This window comes from Macaca thibetana, chromosome 19, assembly GCF_024542745.1.
Source record: "Macaca thibetana thibetana isolate TM-01 chromosome 19, ASM2454274v1, whole genome shotgun sequence".
NCBI classification, from domain to species: domain Eukaryota; kingdom Metazoa; phylum Chordata; class Mammalia; order Primates; family Cercopithecidae; genus Macaca; species Macaca thibetana.
Genome location: NC_065596.1, coordinates 25,786,914 through 25,807,853, shown reverse-complemented (window position 1 = coordinate 25,807,853; position 20,940 = coordinate 25,786,914). Strand labels below are relative to the sequence as shown.

Genomic DNA, 20,940 nt, shown 5'->3' with positions numbered 1-20,940 from the left:
CAGGGCCTGGCTCACAGCAGGCGCTCGAGAACACCCAATGAAGGAAAGAGAGGAATAATCCTTACTAACAGATGAGGACTCTGAGCCCCTTCAGGAAAAAAATGCCAGCTCCAAGTTTCCAAGCTCCTGTACCTCCTCACTCTGTCTCCATCTCCAACCCCGGCCCTCAGCTGGCAGATGAGCAGGTGCAGTCCGGGCTGGAAGGAGTTGAGTCACTCACCAGGGACCACGGCTAATACCCGGCTAGTTTCAACCCCGCACTCACGACGCGCCAGGTGCTGGGCTGCTGTAACTCTCATTTCACACCTAAACAAAATTGACTCTAAGGAACGCTCAAAACCACAGGCCCAGCGAGGTGGCGCTGCTGGAGTCACCTCCTCACGCTGCACCTCACCTGCCTCCCTGGATCCCTTAGCTGATTCCTCAGCTGGGGCCACACAGCGCACCCCACTCCCTCTGCCCTGGGACAGGCCAGCCAAGTCCAAGGTCAAGATCCCATCATACTCTTGAGGCTGTTCCAGGCCAAATGCCCTGTTCCCACAGCCAGGACTCATGGGACACTGTTTGCAGGACAGAATTTGGCAGGTACAAGGAAGCTACTGGCAGCGTCAGCTTCACAGAAAGGAAAAAGCACTGAGCTGGGAGTAAACACCTGGAGTCCAGGGCCTGGTTCTGTTGGGAGATTCTGGAAAAGTCAATGAACCCTACAAAAAACCAGGCACTGTTTTATGTGTACTGGCTCACTCGAATGTCACAACCATGGGAGAAACATACTATTCTGTTTTGTTTTGGTTTTTTTTTGAGACCGAGTCTTGCTCAGTCGCCCAGGCTGGAGTGCAGTGGTGCGATCTTGGCTCACTGCAACCTTTGCCTCCCGGGTTCATGCCATCCTCCTGCCTCAGCCTCCCAAGTAGCTGGGACTACAGGCGCCCGCCACCTCGACCAGCTAATTTTCTTTTTTTGTATTTTTAGTAGAGACGGGGTTTCACCGTGTTAGTCAGAATGGTCTCAATCTCCTGACCTTCTGGTCCACCTGCCTCGGCCTCCCAAAGTGCTGGGATTACAGGCGTGAGCCACCACGCCCAGCCCCCCCCCCTTTTTTTTTTTTGAGACAGAGTCTTTCTATGTCACCCAGGCTGGAGTGTACTGGTGCGATCTCGGCTCACTGGAACCTCTGCCTCCCAAGTTCAAGCGATTCTCCTGCCTCAGCCTCCTGAGTAGCTGGGATTACAGGTGCCCACCACCACACTTCGTTAATTTTGGTATTTTTAGTAGAGATGGGGTTTCACCATGTTGGCTAGACTGGTCTCGAACTACTGACCTCGTGATCTGCCCACCTCGGCCTCCCAAAGTGCTGACACTACAGGTGTGAGCCACCACACCTGGCCAGAAGGTACTATTCTTTTTTTCTTTTTTTTTGAGACGGAGTCTCGTTCTGTTGCCCAGGCTGGAGTGCAGTAGCCAGATCTCAGTTCACTGCAAGCTCCGCCTCCCGGGTTTACGCCATTCTCCCGTCTCAGCCTCCCGTGTAGCTGGGACTACAGGCGCCCGCCACCACGCCTGGCTAGTTTTTTTTTTGTTTTTGTTTTTGTTTTAGTAGAGACGGGGTTTCACCGTGTTAGCCAGGATGGTCTCAATCTCCTGACCTCGTGACCCGCCCGGCTCGGCCTCCCGAAATGCTGGGATTACATTTTTTTTTTTTTTTTTGAGACAGAGTCTCGCTCTGTTGCCCAGACTAAAGTGCAAGTAGCATGATCTCAGCTCACTTCCACCTCCACCTCCCAGGTTCAAGCGATTCTCCTGCCTCAGCCTCCCGAGTAGCTGGGACTACAGGTGAACGCCACCACACTTGGCTAATTTTAGTATTTTTAGCAGAGATGGGGTTTCACCATATTGGCCAGGCTGGTCTCGAACTCCTGACCTCATGATCTGCCTGTCTCAGCCTCCCAAAGTGCTGGGATTACAGGCATGAGCCACCACGCCCAGCTGATACTATTCTTATGCCCATGTTACAGATAAGCAAACTGAGGCTCAGAGCCATGGGGCTCTGAATAATATTGCATTATGTGTAAAGACCACATTTTCTTTCTCGATGTATCCCTCAATGGACATTTAGCTTGCATCCACGTCTTGGCTATTGCGAATAATGCTATAATGAACGTAAGTGCATAAGTGTTTTCAAGATCCAAAAATCCACTTTTTTTTTTTTTTTTTGGGAGCAGAGTTTCGCTCTTGCTGCCCAGGCTGAGCTGCAATGGCACGATCTCGGCTCACCACAATCTCTGCCTCCCGGGCTCTCCTGCCCCAACCTCCCGAGTAGCTGGGATTCCAGGCATGCACCACAATGCCTGGCTAATTCTGTATTTTTAGTAGAGATGAGGTTTCTCCATGTTGGTGAGGCTGGTCTCGAACTCCTGACCTCAGGTGATCTGCCCGCCTCAGCCTCCCAAAGTGTTGGTATTACAGGCGTGAGTCACCGCGCCCTGCCTAAAACCAACTCTTAACCACTGGATCAGATTGGGTCAGATTGGGTCAGAGGAGTTCATGAAGTTGCTCATTCATTCATTCAACTGTTAAGCAGGCCTTGAGACAGACTTGTCCCCACATCAGGACACCTAGAGTGGACAGCGCTGAGATGGGGGCCCACAGTGGGAACACCTGACCCAGACTTTGGGGGTCAGTCTGGAGCTTCCTGGAGGAGACCACACCTGAGCTGCGACCCGTTTATTTCTCATTTCCATATCAACAAAGGATTCTGTTTCTTTATCCAAACCACTGATTAAAATGGAAAGTAGACAAGGACAGAAGCAATGACAAAACCGGAGTCTGCTTGGGACTGAAGACAGGGAGAGAAAGCAGGCACCAAGGACAAATCAGGAAGAGAAACCAACTGCATCTGGACACGCTCATTCAGCCTGCCACAATCTACCGCAGCTTCACTGACACTCGCTCCACAGCCTCCGCTCTCGGCCCAAGACTGAGTATGAGAGCCCCCTCCTCAAAGCAGCCATCAGCCATGGCCCAGCCATAACCCACAGCTTGGCAGCCCAGATCGGAAGGCAGGTCACGTTCACATACAGGGACAATGGCTGCTTGTACAGGCCTGCACCACAAAGCACCCACAGACATTGGTTCTTTGAGCTCTTTCCCGTTATCCAGTGAGAGGGGCTGATCGTCACCACTGTCCTGAAAGGGAATACAATGCAGCAAGCTCCCTTGCTAACAGGGAGGGGGCCTGGAGTCCCAGCTCCACCCTTCCTTCCTTTGCACCATCCCTCCACCTGGATCCAACTCCAGCTCTAGCAGGAACAGTAACGTCAATAACAAGAACTAATATTTACTGAGCAATAGCGACGCTGGCCAGGCCTCTCTCAGCGGTCTGTACGTCCAACACTCCAGCAACATCGAGGGACGTGCTCTTGCCTCCGCTGTTTGTGGCAAACCATTAATTGGCAACCAACATCTATTCCCTTTCCTACAACAGTAATAGAACTCCAAATATATCTGGTCAGGGCGACCCAAAATAAAGTCTATACCTCTTAGCCTTCCTTACAGCTTTTCACGAGACTACTTCCTGGTCAGCAGGGGAGGAGTGGAAATGTTACAGGAAAACATCCAGAAACTTTTTTTTTTTTTAAAGACAGGGTCTTACTCTCCCACTCAGGCTGGAGTGCAGTGGTACAATCACAGCTCGCTGCAGCCTCCACCTCCTGGGCTCAAGAGATCCTCTCACCTCAGCCTCTTGAGGAGCTGAGACTGCAGATGCACGCCACCATGCCCGGCTAATTTTTGTATATTTTGGTATTGACTGGGTTTCACCATGTTGTCCAGGCTGGTCTCGAACTCCTGGGCTCAAGCAATCCTCCTGCCTCGGCCTCCCAAAGTGCTGGGATTACAGGCGTGAGCCACCACACCTGGCTTAGAAACTTTCTCAACGAATGGTATGAGCGCGTTGCCCCTTTTCCTCCCTTCTCCCTCACTGCTGGAGAGAATGAAGACATGATGGCCACAGCCTCTTAGACCTTGACGCAACAATGGGAAGGGAAGCTGTGCCCAGGAGAACAAAACAGAAGCAGCTTAGGTCCCTCAGCTAACTGGCTACCTTTTGGCTTTTCTGTGACTAAGAAATAAACATCTCTCTTGTTTAAGCCACTGATAGATGTTCTAGGTTTGTTAGAGCCAAAGCTGATTGTCCATGTGACATCATTTCACATGTGGAATAGGAAATGGGTTCAGGGAGACAGTCACTTGCCCATGTCACGCTATAGGTAAGTGGGATCGCTACAATTTGAACCCAGAGCCCCATGACTCCCAAATTCTAAGGACTAACCATGATGGTATCTCGCCTCCTGGCTGTGTCGCCTTGGGCAAGTCGCCTCACCTTTCCTTTTTGAGACAGGGTCTCACTCTGTCACCCAGGTTCCAGTGCAGTGGTGCAATCACAGCTCACTACAGCCCCACCCTCCCAGGTCTCATCTTGCCTCTGCCTCCCGAGTAGCTGAGACCACAGGCATATGCCACCAAATCTGGCTAATTTTTTTTTTTTTTTGAGACGGAGTCTTGCTCTGTGCCCCAGGCAGGAGTGCAGTGGCACGATCTCGGCTCACTGCAAGCTCCGCCCCCCGGGTTCACGCCATTCTCCTGCCTCAGCCTCCTGAATAGCTGGGACTACAAGTGCCCGCCATCACGCCCGGCTAGTTTTTTGTATCTTTTAGTAGAGACGGGGTTTCACGGTGTTAGCCAGGATGGTCTTGATCTCCTGACCTCGTGTTCCGCCCGCCTCGACCTCCCAAAGTGCTGGGATTACAGGCTTGAGCCACCGCGCCCGGCCCTGGCTAATTTTTTAAAATTATTTTTTGCAGAGATGGGGTCTTGCTATGCCTCACCTTTTTGAACCTCTATTTCTGCACGATAAGGCACAGGTGAAAAGCTTAGAGAGCTTAAGTGTCAGAGACTGGGTTACAGTGCCAGCTCTGCCCTCGTGCTGTGTGACTGTAAGCCACGCATCTCTGTGCTCCAGTTCTGTCCTCTGTAAAATGGAAATAATAAGAACCACCTCCTAGTCTGGGGTGTGGCTTTGATGAAGCGGAGATACAAGCCAAGTAGTTAGCACAGTGGTTACCAGAGAACTGCTCAACAGCGTTAGCTGTTATCGTGGCATCACCTTTAACACAGGCATGATTAACACCCACCTCCCAGGCCTGTTAAAAGGACTACTATGCCAAGTTGGTGGGCACTGGGTCTGGCACACCATGGGCCCTTAAAAAACGGCAGCTAGGCCGGGTGTGGTGGCTCACGTCTGTAATCCCAGCACTTTGGGAGGCCAAGGTGGGCGGATCACTTGAGGTCAGGAGTTTGAGACCAGCCTGGCCAACATGGTGAAACCCCGTCTCTACTAAAAATACAAAAATTAGCCAGGTGTGGGGGCGGGAACCTATAGTCCCAGCTGCTTGGGAGGCTAAGGCAGGAGAATTGCTTGAACCCAGGATGCGAAGGTTGCACTGAGCTGAGATCATGCCACTGCACTCCGGCCTGGGTGACAGAGTAAGACTCCATCTCAAAAAAAAAAAAAAAAAGGCAGCTATTCATTCCTGAGTGCTGTGTTCCTAGGCCAGTGCTGGGGCCTCAGCTATGACCCACAGAGACCCAGGCCTTGCTCTCATGGCCACATCATTCTGATGCTATCAAAGATGAGCTCTCTCTTTAGCCCTCTGGTTCCTTCCTGGGTGGTAGAGGCAAGCGAAGAGCTCTTAGAGCTTCCTCTTCTCTGCTGAGTGGAGGTTAAGAGCGGTCTCTGTCTCACAGGTGACTGCAGGGGATTCAAAAAAAATCCTGCATCTAAAGCCCTCTCACATGGCCTCAGGGTGCCTGTGAAGGATCAATTAAATGGTTAATTACTATTGTTAATATTGTTTTATTCATCTATTCTTTCAAACTGTATTTGACGGACCCAACCCTACGGTACAAATGTGACCCAAACACAACTAGCCCCAGGCTCACAGAGCTGGGTATGTGCATATACGTATGAATGGATAAGCATATTTTATACACACACGCACACACACTGTTAAGTATTCCTTATCTGAAGTGCTTGGGATCAGAAATGTTTTGGATTTTTTCAGATTTTGGAATATTTGCCTATTCATAATGAGATATCTTAGGGATGGCACCCAAGTCCAAAGACCGAATTCATTTATACTTTATAAGCACAGCCTGAAGGTAACTGTATACAATATTTTAAATAATTTTGTGCATGAAACGAAGTTTGTGTTAAGTACTTATATATGAAACTTTCCACTTGTAGTGCGGCATCGTGTCAGTACACAGACAGTTTCAGATTTTGGAGCTAGCCAGGCGCGGTGGCTCACGCCTGTAATCCCAGCACTTTGGGAGGCCGAGGCAAGCAAATCACCTGTGGTCGGGAGTTCAAGACCAGCCTGACCAACATGGTGAAACCCTGTCTCTACAAAAAGTACAAAAATTAGCCAGGCATAGTGGCACACGCCTGTAATTCCAGCTACTCAGGAGGTTGACTGAGGCAGGAGAATAGCGTGAACCTGGGGGGTGGAGGTTGCAGCGAGTTGAGATCACACCACTGCACTCCAGCCTGGGCAACTGAGCAAGATTCTGTTTCAAAAAAAAAAAAAAAAAGAAAACTTGGAGCATTTCGGATTTTGAATTAGGGATGTTCAACCTGTGTATGCGTGTGTGCGAGTGTGTGAGTGTGTGTGTGTATTTTTTTTGAGGTGGAGTCTCACTGTTGCCCAGGCTGGAGAGCAATGCAACCTCTGCCTCCCAGGTTCAAGCAATTCTCCTGCCTCAGCCTCCCAAGTAGCTGGGATTACAGGTGCCCGCCACCACGCCTGGCTAATTTTTGTATTTTTAGTAGAGACGAGGTTTCACCATGTTAGCCCAGGCTGGTCTCAAACTCTTGACCTGAGGTGATCCACCCACCTCGGCCTTCCAAAATGCTGGGATTACAGGCATGAGCCTCCACACCAGGCCCATGTATGTGTATCTTAAGTGTGTTAAATTCCACAAAGGGGAAGGAAAGGGAGCTACGATTACGGCATCTTTAGAGGACACCTGACTGAGCTCGGGAAACAAGACTGCTCTGAGGACTGAGATCTGACAGATGAGCAGTAGTTAACCAGGTATGGGAAGAGCTCATACAAAGGTCCTGTGGCTGGGGAGTGCTTGGGTCAGTGGAGGAATAGCAAGGAGGCCAAAATGACTTGTGCAAAGGAACAAGGCAGAGTGTGGGGTGGTGTGAGTCTGGAGGAGGGGCAAAGACCAGGCCATGCAGGACCCTAAAGGCCACAGTGAGGAGCCTAGGCTTTCTCTCAAGGGTACTTAGAAGCCATAGAGGTGCTGTGAGCAAGAAAGGGACAGGGTCAGTTTTGCGCTTTAGAAAGGCCTCTTGGACTCTTCTAGGGAGGATAGACTGGAGGAGCCAGGACTGGAGGCCAGCGGACCAGAGAGGAGGCTGGGGCAGTAATACAGGAGCAAATGGAAAATGTCTATATAAATGTCATCTGACAGGAAAACTGAACCTAGTAAACAGGTGCCATTTCAAGCTGGGATCCCAAGGAGACAGAGGAGTTAAACAGGTGAGGAGGGGGTAATACAGGCCAAAGCCCCGTGGTGGCAGAAATAGAAGGCCAGTGGAGCTGTCCAAGGATGAAGCTCAGTGGTCAGACCACAAGGGTCTTTTAGGCCAGGGATAGTTTGGTCTTCCCCCCAAAACAACTGAAGCATCAAACAGGAGAGGGAAGTGGTCAGGTTTCACTTAATATTCACTCCTTTTTTTTTTTTCCTTTTTTTTTGAGACAGAATCTAGCTCTGTCACCCAGGCTGGAATGCAGTGGCGCCATCTCCGTGCACTGCAGCTTCCCCCTCCCAGGCTAAGCAATTCTCGTGCCTCAGCCTCCCGAGTAGCTAGGACTACATGCACACACCACTAAGCCTGGCTAATTTATGTATCTTTAGTAGAGACGGGATTTCACCATTTTTGCCAGGCTGGTCTCGAACTCGTGACCTCAGGTGATCTGCCCACCTCGGTCTCCCAAAGTGCTGGGATTACAGGTGTGAGCCACCGTGCCCAGCCAACTTAATACTCACTCCTATTGTGTGCCAAGCCAAACCTCAAGAGTGGCTGAGCTCTTCTGGGAATGGGGAACCCAGCAACAAGCAAAACAGACAACGTTCTGGAGGTGGCCAGTCTAACGTCAGGACTGCTCTGAGGATTACAGAGACTTCCCTTTTTCTTGCTAACACCAGATCGGCACTGGGAGGCCACACCAAACGACACAGTATGTTACAACAAACAGAAGCTCTTGGGATCCTAACAATGATTATGCTCAAGAAAAGATTAATGAATATACTCCTGAGGAAATAAGCCTCTTGTCTTGACATACTTCCAAGCCCAGATTTTACCAGGATGACCTGTGTCCCCCAAACTAGGGTCCCCCACCCCAGACGAAAGGCCAGTTACTCACGATCTTTTCATAATACTCCCGTCTCCGCTCCGCCCTCTTCTTGTAGTCGACCATCATGCCTCGAAGTTTCCGCTCATGCTTCCGAGCCTCGTGCCACATTGTGGTGAGGCCAAGCCTGGGGCCTCAACCTGAGGGATGAAGGGACCAGGAAAGGCAGATGGGCTGTGAAAACCATATGGGCAGAATCAAAGTCATCTAACAAGTTGGTGACAGAGTCGATCCCAAACAACACATCGCTTAGCTTCAGGGAGCAGAAGTGAAGCTGCAGAACGGTATGCCAGATGTTCAAGTCCATCCCTAACAACTTCGATCTGGCAACTTGGGCATTCTAAAAAACTCTTAGGTGATTCTGAGGTGAGCATCCCTGGGAAAGGGGTGTCCTACATTCCATGCGCTGGAGTCGGGGATGAAAGTTTTGAAACATCAGTAGGGTCAGTAGTTTGAAGTAGGGTCAGACGGCAAACCCTGAGCACCTAAGGCTGGAGCTCAAGGGAAAGAGAAGAGCTGAAAAGGCTCCCACTAGGGGCCATGCGTGGGTATGAGTCTGGGTGCTAGAGGGATAAGGAAGGTAAGGATGAAGGCAGGTGGAGGAAATCGGAGAAAGCCTTTAAGGGAACAGTGCAGTTGCATGAAGGTGGAGGTCGAGGACAGGTGAAGGGCGTGGCGGAAAATGAAGATGCTAGAGGGAGTAGGAACACGGGAAGAGAGTGTTGCAAGGAGACCAGAGTGAAGTTGAGGTCTAAAGATGGGATCTAGATGGCAGGGTGTGGAGAGTACCCAAGGAAAAACAGGGTAGAGCTTGAGAGAGGCGGAGTTGGCTGACGGGAGGGCGTGGGCTGAGCTTGGGGGCAGGGCTTGTGGGAAAGGGAGGAGACCGAAGGTTTGGACAGGGCTTGTGGATCGCGTCGCGGCCTGAGGATTTGGGCTGGATTGTTTTTTTGGGTTTTTTTTTGACATGGGGGCGGGGACTGTGATAAGCTGTTGGCCGAAGGCCGAGTCCGACGCGGCAACTTCTGGCCCACAGCCGGGGCACGGGCGCGGCCTGAGGCCCATCAGGCCGAATGGGGTGAGGGACGAGCGATCCTCGGGGCCGGGACGCAGCAGAAGCCTACAGCAGTATGGGAAAAGCCTAAGGAAAGGGAGAAGCTGGGCTGACGCCTGCCCGAAAACCGGGAGGTCGAGCCCGCCGCCTGCACTCACCGGCTGGTCTCCGCCTCCCAAAGCTGCGCTCGCGCGCTGCCCGCACAGGAAGCGGAAATGAAAGGCCGCGCTAGGGAGAGGGGGCGGAGCGTGGTGGAGCTCTGCACAGCGCAGTTCCGCCGACGTGAGGGGCGGGTCCTAGGGTTGAGAGGGGCGGGGTCAGAGGAAGAAGCGGTAGAACCGAGAAGGGAAGAGCTTGGATGCTTTATCTTTTTATCTTTTTTTATTTTATTTATTTATTTTTATTTTTATTTTTATTTATTTTTTTTTGGATTGCAAAAATTTATTAAAATTGGAGACACTGTTTTAATCTTCTTGTGCCATGAGACTCCATCAGGCTGTCTACAAAGACCATTGGGAGGCTGAGGATCACTTGAGCCCAGACGTCTGAGGCTGTAGTAAGCTTCAGAGGGCCACTGCACTCCAGCTTGGGTGAGGAAAGACCCTGTCTTTCAAGCGGTAAGCTGCATGCTTGCTTGCTGTGGTCATTAAAAACCCTAGTTTAGGATAACAGGTCTGCCTGTTTGAAGATGAAAAATAATCCCATTTAAAATTTGCCCTACTCCATTTCCTTTTCAGTCACATTTCAACTTTTAAACAGCTAATCACTCCCATCTACAGATTAAGATGTATATGCCACTAAAACCTTTAGCCACCTTAAAAATTTCCTTGAGGCCGGGCGCGGTGGCTCAAGCCTGTAATCCCAGCACTTTGGGAGGCCGAGACGGGTGGATCACGAGGTCAGGAGATCGAGACCATCCTGGCAAACACGGTGAAACCCCGTCTCTACTAAAAAATACAAAAAAACTAGCTGGGCGAGGTGGCGGGCGCCTGTAGTCCCAGCTACTCGGGAGGCTGAGGCAGGAGAATGGCGTAAACCCGGGAGGCGGAGCTTGCAGTGAGCTGAGATCCAGCCACTGCACTCCAGCCTGGGCGACAGAGCCAGACTCCATCTCAAAAAAAAAAAAAAATTTCCTTGAAAGTTTAAACTAACCTGCATTTCTTCAAGCATGAAATCTGAGTCCTGAAATTAAGGGACAATACACAGTAAGACAACTTGCATACAATTAAGGGTAACCCAAAATCTCCAAACACTATAGAATGACTATATTCCCCTTTTCAGGGCATAAACTAGAATGTTACAGCCATCTTTTTATCTTTTTTATTTTATTTTTTTTTCTGAGACGGAGTCTGTCTTTGTCGCCCAGGCTAGAGTGGCGCGATCTAGGCTCACTGCAACCTTTGCCTCCTGGGTTCAAGCGATTCTCCCACCTCAGCCTCCCGAGTAGCTGGGACTACAGGCATGCGCCACCATGCCCGGCTAATTTTAGTATTTTTTGTAGAGACTAGGTTTCGTCTTGTTGCCCAGGCTGATCTCAAACTCGTGAGCTCAAGCGATCCTCCTGCCTTGGCCTCCCAAAGTGCTGGGATGACAGGCCTGAGCCCCCAGCCAGGAGGCTTTCTTTGCTACGTAAGGAACTAGGGCGTTTCCCAAGCGCAGAATAGACGAAACTCCCGAGGCTCAAAAACTCATCTTTATTGGGAAGACTCTGAACAACCAACCTACCCCCCACCTTCAAGTCTGGGGAGGAAGGGCCGGGCATCTGCCCCCTCCTCCCATATGTACAATCTTTTCCGAATCCTACTGGAGAAGGTTCCCCCACATGTGGTGACAGAGGCAGCTTTAACAAGCTAGTGCACGGGAGCCATGTCCCTTTTCCTCTCCGGACTCAGTTTCCTCATCTGCAAAATGGGCTCAAGGGGAAACCCGTGCAACGGAGCTTCTCGCCAAGGCTTGAATATGTCCATTTCAGAAGCATGAGGAAGGGCCAAGGGGATGGGGGTGCTAGACATCCTGGTTGGGATTGCACAGCTCCTCCACCTCCCTCCCCACCCAGTGCCCCTCCTCTGGCATCGCGGGGCTACGTGGCTTCAGGCCCTGGGGATAGGAGGCCGCCCCCAAAGGCCGCCTCGCGGTACTGATTGGGGAACATGTTGCTGCCCACGAGGCTGGCGGTGCCTCCATCCCCGGGGCCCGGGGCCTGGTACGAGTCCAGCGTCAGCGGTTCAGGGCCAGGGGGCTCCCCAACCACGGCTCCGGCACTGCACACAACAGCGCTAGCATGTGGTGGTGCCGGGGGCAGCAGGTCCAGCATGGTGAAGAGTGTGGGGGCCGTAGGGTCGTAGGCAAAGCCATCATCCAGGAGGTCAGGCCCGCCAGGGGGCTCCAGGCCGGGCAGGGACACGGTGCCAGAGAAGAAGTCAGGGTCTGGCAGCAGGGCTGACGGCGGGAGGAACGGGCCTACGGGGATGAAGACAGAGAAGTGTAGTGTGATTTAGGGCCAACTTCTGACCAGGCCCTAATTCAAATGCCCCACTTCCTGCAAAATGTGATATCAAGGTGGCCTTTTTTTTAATTTTTGAGATGGAATCTCATTCTGTCACCCAGGCTGGAAGGCAGTCGTGTACTCTTGGCTCACTGCAACCTCTTCCTCCCCGGTTCAAGTCGATTCCCCTGCTTCAGTCTCCCGAGTAGCTGGAACTACAGGCACGTGCCACGCCCAGCTAATTATTCTTTTTAGTAGAGATGGGGTTTCATCACGTTTGCCAGGCTGGTCTCGAACTCCTGACCTCAGGTGATCCACCTGCCTCAGCCTCCCAAAGTGCTGGGATTACAGGTATGAGCCACCAAGCCTGGCCTTAAGGTGCCATCTTAATCCCAAGGAGAATCCATGTGGGACTATCACCATTCTCAAATAATAACTAAATTGAAGGCCAAGAATGTAGCCTTTTGGCATGGTGGTTCACACCTGTAATCCCAACATAACATAGTAGACCCTGTCTCTACGAAAAAATTATTTAAAAGTTAGCTGGGTGTGGTGGTGCACGCCTGTAGTCCCAGCTACTTGGCAGGCTGAGGCAGAAGGATTGCTTGAGCCCAGTTTGAGGCTGCAGGGAAGTATGATTACATCACTGCACTCCAGCCTGGGCAACAGAGCAAGACCTTGTCTCTAAAAGTAGTGATAATAAGAAGTAAACTAAGGCACTGAGGGCACTGAGGGAAAGTCAGTGGAAGGCTCACACAACTGTTGTGGAACTAGCATGTGAAACCATGCTCCTACACAGCTGTGGAGAGTTTTCCCTGAGAGTGAGGAAGGAGAAGAGGTTCCAAAGCCCCCCAACATACAGAGACAACCCAAAAAGTGAAATCTCCAGACCATGGGAGACACAAGTTGGGAAGTCACCAGTCCCAAAATTGTCAGAAAAAATAAATGTCGGCCGGGCGCGGTGGCTCAAGCCTGTAATCCCAGCACTTTGGGAGGCCGAGACGGGCGGATCACGAGGTCAGGAGATCGAGACCATCCTGGCTAACAAGGTGAAACCCCATCTCTACTAAAAAATACAAAAAACTAGCCGGGCGAGGTGGCGGACGTCTGTAGTCCCAGCTACTCGGGAGGCTGAGGCAGGAGAATGGCATAAACCCGGGAGGCGGAGCTTGCAGTGAGCTGAGATCCGGCCACTGCACTCCAGCCTGGGCGACAGAGCGAGACTCCGTCTCAAAAAAAAAAAAAAAAAAAAAAAAAGTCATTCTTAGGCATAATGAGGACTTAAGAAAAAATAACAATCAAATCAAAAAGTTTCATTATAAGAGGGATTCTCTGGCCAGGCATGGTGGCTCACACCTGTAATCCCAGCACTTTGGTGGGCCGAGGCAGGCAGATTACCTAAGGTCAGAAGTTCAAGATCAGCCTGGCCAACATGGCAAAACCCTGGCTCTCCCAAAAATACAAAAATTAATTGGGCGTGGTGGTAGGCGCCTGTAATCCCAGCTACTCGGGAGACTGAGGCAGGAGAATCACTTGAACCTGGGAGGCGGATGTTGCAGTGAGCCGAGATTGCGCCACTGCACTCCAGCCTAGGCAACAGAGCAAGACTGTCTCAAAAAAAAACAGAGGGACTCTCTTTTTGGAACAAGACAAACCTTAGAGACACAAGGCTACTGGGACTCTTTTCTAGCCTTCCTTGCAGCCTGATGCGATCATGTGACTAAGTTCTGCTAACTGGAATGTGGGCATAATGGCTGGAGTTACAACAGCCATCTTGCACCATGAGATGGCAAACTGAAAATAACAGAAGCCTGGGTCTCTCGATGATCATGCAGTTACCAGACCATCCCTGGAACACACCTACAGACTGTTTTTTGTTTCTTGTTTTTGCCTTGTCACCAGGCTGGAGCACAGTGGCACCATCTTGGCTCACTGCAACCTCCACCTTTTGGGTTCATATGATTCTCCTGCCTCAGCCTCCCGAGTAGCTGGGACTACAGGCATGTGCCACCACACCCAGCTAACTTTTGTGTTTTTAGTAGAGATGGAGTTTCACCACGTTGGCCAGGATGGTCTCTCTCCCTTGACCTTGTGATCTACCTGCCTTGGCGTCGCAATATGCTGGGATTACAGGTGTAAGCCACAGTGCCAGGCATGTTTTTGGTTGTTGTTGTTTTGAGAAGGGTCCCGTTCTGTCACTCAGGCTAAAGTGCAGTGATGCAATCTTGGCTCCCTGCAACCTCCACCTCCTGGGTTCAAGTGATTCTCCTGCCTCAGCCTCTTGAGTAGCTGGGACTACAGATGTGCACCACCACACTTGGCTAATTTTTGTATTTTTAGTAGAAACAGGGTTTTACCATATTGGCCAGGCTGGTCTCAAACTCCTGGCCTGAAGCAGTCCACCCACCTTAGCGTCCCAAAGTGCTGAGATTATAGGCATGGGCCACTTTCAGTCCCTATGGACTATTTATGTGAAACAAGAAATAACGTTCCATCCTGTTGAAGCCCCTGTTATTTTGGGTTTTGCTGTAAATGCAGTTAAATGTGATCACAGGTTGGGTGCAGTGGCTCATGCCTGTAATCCCAGCACTTTGGGAGGCTGAGACAAGCAGATCACTTGAGGTCAGGAGTTCGGGACCAACCTGGCCAACATGGTGAAACCCCGTCTCTACTAAAAATACAAAAATTAGCTGGGCACGGCACCATGTGCCTGTAATCTCAGCTACTCAGGAGGCTGAGGCAGGAGAATCGCTTGAACCCGGGAGGCAGAAGTTGCAGTGAGCCGAGATCACACTATTGCACTCCAACCCAAGCAATAAGAGTGAAACTCCGTCTCAAAAAAAAAAAAAAAATGCAAGCTCCTAGGCCAGGCACGGTGGCTCATGCCTGTAATCCCAGCACTTTGGGAGGCCAAGGCAGGCAGATCACAAGGTCAGGAGATCGAGACCATCCCGCCTAACACAGTGAAACCCCGTCTCTACTAAAAATACAAAAAATTAGCCGGGCGTGGTGGCTCACGCCTGTAATCCCAGCTACTCAGGAGGCTGAGGCAGAAGAATGGCGTGAACCCGTGAGGCAGAGGTTGCAGTGAGCCCAGATCACACCACTGCACTACAGCCTGGGCGACAGAGCGAGACTCTGTCTCAAAAAAGAAAAAAAAAAGAAAAAAAAAAAAGCAAGTTCCTAATATCTCCTGGTGGGCACTAACTCTGCGCCAGCCACCATGATAAATAACCGTACGACATCATCTCACTAAATTCGGGAAAGGACTGTAAGAGACAGGGTCTCCATCTGACAGATGAGTAAAGTAAGGCTCACAGAGGTCACACAAACTAAACTGCTACAACTGTGGGCTCAGATTTCAAACCCAGTCTGATCCCAGAGGCCATACTCCTAACCATTACACTGCAGTGCCTTGGCGGTACTGCTTCCACAAGGGAGGGGTGCTTTAGACCTTGGGAAACTGGGATACTGGGGAAGGTGGATGAATAGGGAAGGGAGTTTAGGAAATGGGAGAGCAAAGATTGGTGAAGTGGGCTAGGATTGGTGGTTGCTAGCGGCAGAGCTATTAGGCATTGGTTACCAGTTGCAGGGCAGGGGGAAGAACAGGTGGAGCTTCAAATCTCCAGGGTGGGACTAGGTCAGGTGGTCCAGGCTCAGCAGTCTGAGTAGTTAGTAGCTGGCTAGGAGCTGGGTACCTTAGCTGGGTGTTGAGGGCTATGTTTTTAGAGTTAGTAGTCAGTGGGTAGAGACTTTTCCTCTTTTCTTTTCTTTTGTTTCTTTTTTTTTTTTTTTTTTTTTTTTGAGACAAGAGTCTCGCTCTGTTGTCCAGGCTGGAGTGCAGTGGTGCCATCTTGGCTCACTGCAACCTCCATCTCCCGAGTTCAAGTGATTCTCGTGCCTCAGCCTCCCGAGTAGCTGGTACTACAGGTGTGCGCCACCACACTCAACTAATTTTTGTATTTTTAGTAGAGACGGGGGTTTCACCATGTTGGCCAGGATGGTCTCGAACTCCTGACCTCAGATGATCCGCCCCCCTCAGCCTCCCAAAGTGCTGGGATTACAGACGTGAGCCACCACATCCAGGCATCTTTTCTTTTCTTGTTTTTTTTCTCTTATCTTCTTTTCTCTTTTTGAGACGGAGTCTTTCTTTGTTGCCCTGGCTGGAGCTCAGTGGCACAATCTCAGCTCACCACAACCTCTACCTCCTGGATTCAGGCAATTCTCATGCCTCAGCCTCCCGAGCAGCTGGGACCACAGGCATGGGTCACCACGCCCAGCTAATTTTTGCATTTTTAGTAGAGACAGGGTTTCACCATGATGGCCAGGCTGGGCTCGAACTCCTGGCTAGAGATTTGTTTTCTGAGGGCAGCCAGATAGGATTGGGGTTCATGGGAGCTGGAAGCTGGCATGGGAGTTGAAATGAAGGCAGGGGTAGAACAGGCCAGAGACAGGCTCTGAATCTGAGGTTGGCTGGCTTCAACCACCACCCCCATTCATCCATCATCAACTCCCTGCTACCTATGCCATATATATCACCACTCATCTACACAGATGCCCAGGGGCCACCTCCCTGTTCCACCAGAGATCTGCTACTGTGTGACCTCAGGCAAGAGACTTCACCTCTCTGGGCTTCAGTTTCCTCACCTGTAAAACAGGGGAATGACAGCACATACCTCACAGGTTAAGTGAATAAACTCACAGAAAGCACTTAAGTGCCTGTCATACAGTACCCATAAGAAGAAATATATTAAGAACCAGGCGCTGTGGCTCACGCCTGTAATCCCAGCACTTTAGGAGGCTAAGGTCGAAGGATCACCTGAGGTCAGGAGTTCGAAACCAGCCTGGCCAATGTGGCGAAACCCCATCTCTACTAAAAATACAAAAATTAGCCAGGCATGGTGGTGGGCGCCTGTAGTCCCAGCTAATTGGGAGACTGAGGCAGAAGAATCTCTCAAACCTGGGAGGCAGCAGTTGCAGTGAGCCAAGATCACACTACTGCACTCTAGCCTGGGCAACAGAGATTCTGTCTCAAGAGAAAAAAAAAAAGAAGAAGAAGAAGAAGAAATGTATTAAGAGTCAGGCGCTGTGGCTCATGCCTGTTATCCCAACACTTCGGGAGGCTAAGGCAGGAGAATGGCTTGGGCTCAGGCGTTCAAGACCAGCCTGGGCAACATGGCAATACCCCGTCTCTACAAAAAATACAAAAATTAGTCAAGCATGGTGATGCATGCCTGTAGTCCCAGCTACTCAGGAGGCTGAGGTGGGAGGATCGCTTAAGCCCAGCAGGTTGAAGCTGCAGTGAGCCATGGTTGTACCACTACTCTGGGTGAGAGAGAGACTAAGTCTCAAAAAAAAGAAAAAGAAAAAGAAAAAAGGCCAGGTGTGGTGGCTCATGCCTGTAATCTCAGCACTTTGGGAGGCCAAAGAGGGCAGATTACTTGAGGTCAGGAGTTCAAGACCAGCCTGGCCAATATGGTGAAACCCGTCTCTACTAAAAAATGCAAAAATTAGCCGGGCGTGGTGGTGCATGCCTGTAGTCCCAGCTACTCGGGATCCTGAAGCAGGAGAATCGCTTGAACTTGGGAGGCAGAGGTTGCAGTGAGCTGAGATCATGCCACTGTACTGCAGGCTGGGCAACAGAGCGAGACTCCATCTCCAAAAAAAAAAGAAATAGATTAAATTTTAAAACACCACTGACCTAAGTAGGTACTGGGCCTTTTCTTTTTTTTTTTTTTTTTTTTGAGACGGAGTCTTGCTCTGTCACCCAAGCTGGAGTGCAGTGGCCGGATCCCAGCTCACTGCAAGCTCCACCTCCCGGGTTCACGCCATTCTCCTGCCTCAGCCTCCCGAGTAGCTGGGACTACAGGCGTCCGCCACCTCGCCCGGCTAGTTTTTTGTATTTTTTTAGTAGAGACGGGGTTTCACCGTGTTAGCCAGGATGGTCTCGATCTCCTGACCTTGTGATCCGCCCGTCTCGGCCTCCCAAAGTGCTGGGATTACAGGCTTGAGCCACCGCGCCCGGCCAGTACTGGGCCTTTTCAAAGGAGTCCCTGAGGCTCTGAGAGGTAGAGCAACTTAACGAAGGTCACATAGCAAGGAAATGGTCCAGAAGAGATCAGAACTTCCATTCTGTCTCCAGAGCCCTCATTCTTTCCACTGGATGTTGCTGGCTAAGTGCTGAGTGACTCGCCTTGTGGCTGCTCTTGGAGGGCGTGAGGAGGCCAGAAAAGCAGGGCTGCCACTTACCCTCTGCCCACCCAGGGGACGGGGGCTTATGTGTAGCCAGGACCCACCTGAGCTGTGGCTGGGCAGGAAGTGGTCCAGGATGGCTGGCTTTTTCTTCCGCCGTTTGCTCTCGATGCCATGGGGGTCTGAGGGAAGGCAGAGATGAGGACCCCTGTTCCCCGACAGCCCTTCCTCCCCAGCCTGGGGGGTGGACAGGGCAGTGGGGTCAGCTGTCCCCGCCCCAGAACCTGGGGATAGAGGTAGAAAAGGGCAGAGGGCACACACCAGAGCTGTTCAGCTCCCCAAGGACGTCGGGCATCCCCCGTTTCCGCTTCTTGTCCACGCCGTAGCTGTCTGTTGAGGAGACACCAGGGACATACAAGAAGAAATTCATCAATAATAATTAATTCCTTTATTTATTTATTTATTTTTAGAGACAGTCTTGCTCTGTTGACCAGGCTGGAGTGCAGTGGCACGATCTCGGCTCACTGCAACCTCTGCCTGCTAGGTTCAAGCAATTCCCCTGCCTCAGCTTCCCAAGTAGCTGGGATTACCGGTGTGTGCCACCACACCCAGCTAATTTTTGTATTTTTTTAGTAGAGATGGGATTTCACTATATGTTGGCCAGTCTGGTCTTGAACTCCTGACCTCAAGTGATCCGCCTGCCTTGGCCTCCTGAAGTGTTGGGGATTACAGGTGTGAGCCGTTGTGCCTGGCCTCTATTTTTTTTTTTTTTTTTTTAAGATGGAGTCTTGGCCGGGCGTGGTGGCAGGTACCTGTAGTGAGTCTCGCTCTGTCGCCCAAGCTGGAGTGCAATGGCACAATCTTGGCTCACTACAACCTGTGCCTCTCGGGTTCAAGCAATTCTCCTGCCTCAGCCTCCTGAGTAGCTGGGACTACAGGCGCCCACCACCACGCCCGGCTAATTTTTGTATTTTTAGTAGCGACGGGGTTTCGCCGTGTTGGTCAGGGTGGTCTCGAACTCCTGACCTCAGGAGATCCACCTGCCTCAGCCTACACACTGGCCTCTTTGTTGTTCCTGGAGCACCCCAGGCACAATCCAGTCTCAGGACCTTTGCACCTGCTGTTCCAGCTGTTTAAAACACTCTTCCTCGACTCTCACTACTTCCCTAGAAAACTTCCTGCTTAATCATCCTCCTGTCATCAGCTCAGCTGTCCCCTCCTCCAAGAAGCCTTCCCTGATGCCCACAGCTAGGTTAGGTGCCCCCTTTGGGCAATGCGAGCCCTTGAGCACTTTATTCCAGTCCTGCCCACTCTGGTCATCACTGTGTGGGGACAGGCTGTCCCCCATCCTCAGGACTATAAGCCTCATGGGGACACAGCTAGGGGCTGTGTTGGTCACTGCTGTGTCTCTAGCAATACCGAGCACAGGCCCAGGCATGTGCAGGATGCTGAGGGGAGGAAAGATTAAATACTCTCCAATGTCACAGGACGGCTACTATTATTTCCATTTTGCGCAGAAGAATGAGGCTCAGAGAGGCCAAGGTCACACAGCCAGTAAGCAGCAGAGCCGGGATCTGAACACCGTCTTTGTAGCTCTGAGCCTGCATTCTAGTTCCGCCTCTTTCCCCTCCCCACTGGGGTCTCCCCAAGGCCGAAGACCTAGTTTCCGAGGTGTTGGGTCACCCTGGGTTGCTGTAGTTACCATGGTCGCGAGGCAGGTACGTGAAAGGCAATGGCTCGCTGCAGACCCCATCGGTGAGCCGCTGCAGGAAGACGTTGACTGTCACAGGCTCTACAATCTCCAGGTCCTCGTAGGGCGGCGTCTTGAACACAATGGCAATCTGGCGGTGCACGTCCGCCTGGGAGAAGTCAGCCCGACCTTCCCAGGAGGCCCTGCTGAACACCACTGATATGTCCTCTGGCAGGAAACGGGGGACATCAGCTAAGCCAGGACATCTGGGCCACTGTGCTCCCAACTTGCCCAGCCTCCCCCAAAATCAAGACTAATATTCTTTTTTTTTTTTTTTTTTTTGAGAGTCTTGCTCTGTCGCCAAGGCTGGAGTGCAATGGCGTGATCTCGGCTTACTGCAACCTCTGCCTCCCAGGTTCAAGAGATTCTCCTGCCTCAGCCTCCCGAGTAGCTGGGATTACAGGCGCCCGCCACCATGCCTGGCTAATTATTATTATTTTTTTTTGAGATGGAGTCTCGCTCTGTCGCCCAGGTTGGAGTGCAGTGGTGCGATCTCGGCTCACTGCAGGCTCCGCCTCTGGGGTTCACATCATTCATTCTCCCGCCTCAGCCTCCTGAGTAGCTGGGACTACAGGTGCCTGCCACCATGCCTGGCTAATTTTTTGTATTTTTAGTAGAGACAGGGTTTCACCATGTTAGCCAGGATGGTCGCTATCTCCTGACCTCGTGATCCACCTGCCTTGGCCTCCCAAAGTGCTGGGATTACAGGTGTGAGCCACCACATCCCACCAATTGTTTGTATTTTTAGTAGAAACGGGGTTTCACCATGTTGGCCAGGCTGGTCTCGAACTCCTGACCTTAGGTGATCCACCCACCTCGGCCTCCCAAAGTTCTGGGATTACAGGCGTGAGCCACCGCGACCGGCCTTGTTTTTGTTTTTGTTTTTGTTTTTTTGAGACAGGGTATTGCTCTGTTACCCAGGCTGGAGTGCAATGGCATGATCTTGGTTCACTGGAACCTCTGCCTCTGGGCC

At 51.3% G+C, this 20,940-nt stretch overlaps 2 protein-coding genes across 4 annotated transcripts in view; both read right to left on the bottom strand.

Annotated features, from left to right (window-relative positions):
• The window catches only part of CLASRP (CLK4 associating serine/arginine rich protein), an 83,637-nt gene that overhangs the window by 21,950 nt on the left and 40,747 nt on the right, over positions 1 to 20,940 (bottom strand). For 2 of the 3 annotated variants that reach the window (XR_007721753.1, XM_050772108.1), the window contains exons 1-2: positions 9,699 to 9,774; positions 8,499 to 8,626 (exon numbers count right to left, since the gene is read on the bottom strand). Coding sequence is in view for 2 of the 3 variants with exons in the window: in XM_050772108.1 (XP_050628065.1) it covers positions 8,499 to 8,597 (99 nt within the window). In the remaining variant the exon portion in view is untranslated. Of the gene's footprint in view, positions 1 to 8,498; positions 8,627 to 9,698; positions 9,775 to 20,940 lie in introns of those variants that run through there. The other variant, XM_050772110.1, reaches the window with a different exon arrangement.
• Positions 9,960 to 20,940, bottom strand: part of RELB (RELB proto-oncogene, NF-kB subunit) — a 43,807-nt gene continuing 32,826 nt past the window's right edge. Inside the window, exons 9-13 of the mRNA XM_050772367.1 lie at positions 19,920 to 20,135; positions 18,539 to 18,607; positions 18,322 to 18,399; positions 10,693 to 12,000; positions 9,960 to 10,218 (exon numbers count right to left, since the gene is read on the bottom strand). Of these exons, the coding sequence (XP_050628324.1) occupies positions 11,621 to 12,000; positions 18,322 to 18,399; positions 18,539 to 18,607; positions 19,920 to 20,135 (743 nt within the window). The 3' untranslated portion in view covers positions 9,960 to 10,218; positions 10,693 to 11,620. The remainder of the gene's footprint in view (positions 10,219 to 10,692; positions 12,001 to 18,321; positions 18,400 to 18,538; positions 18,608 to 19,919; positions 20,136 to 20,940) is intronic.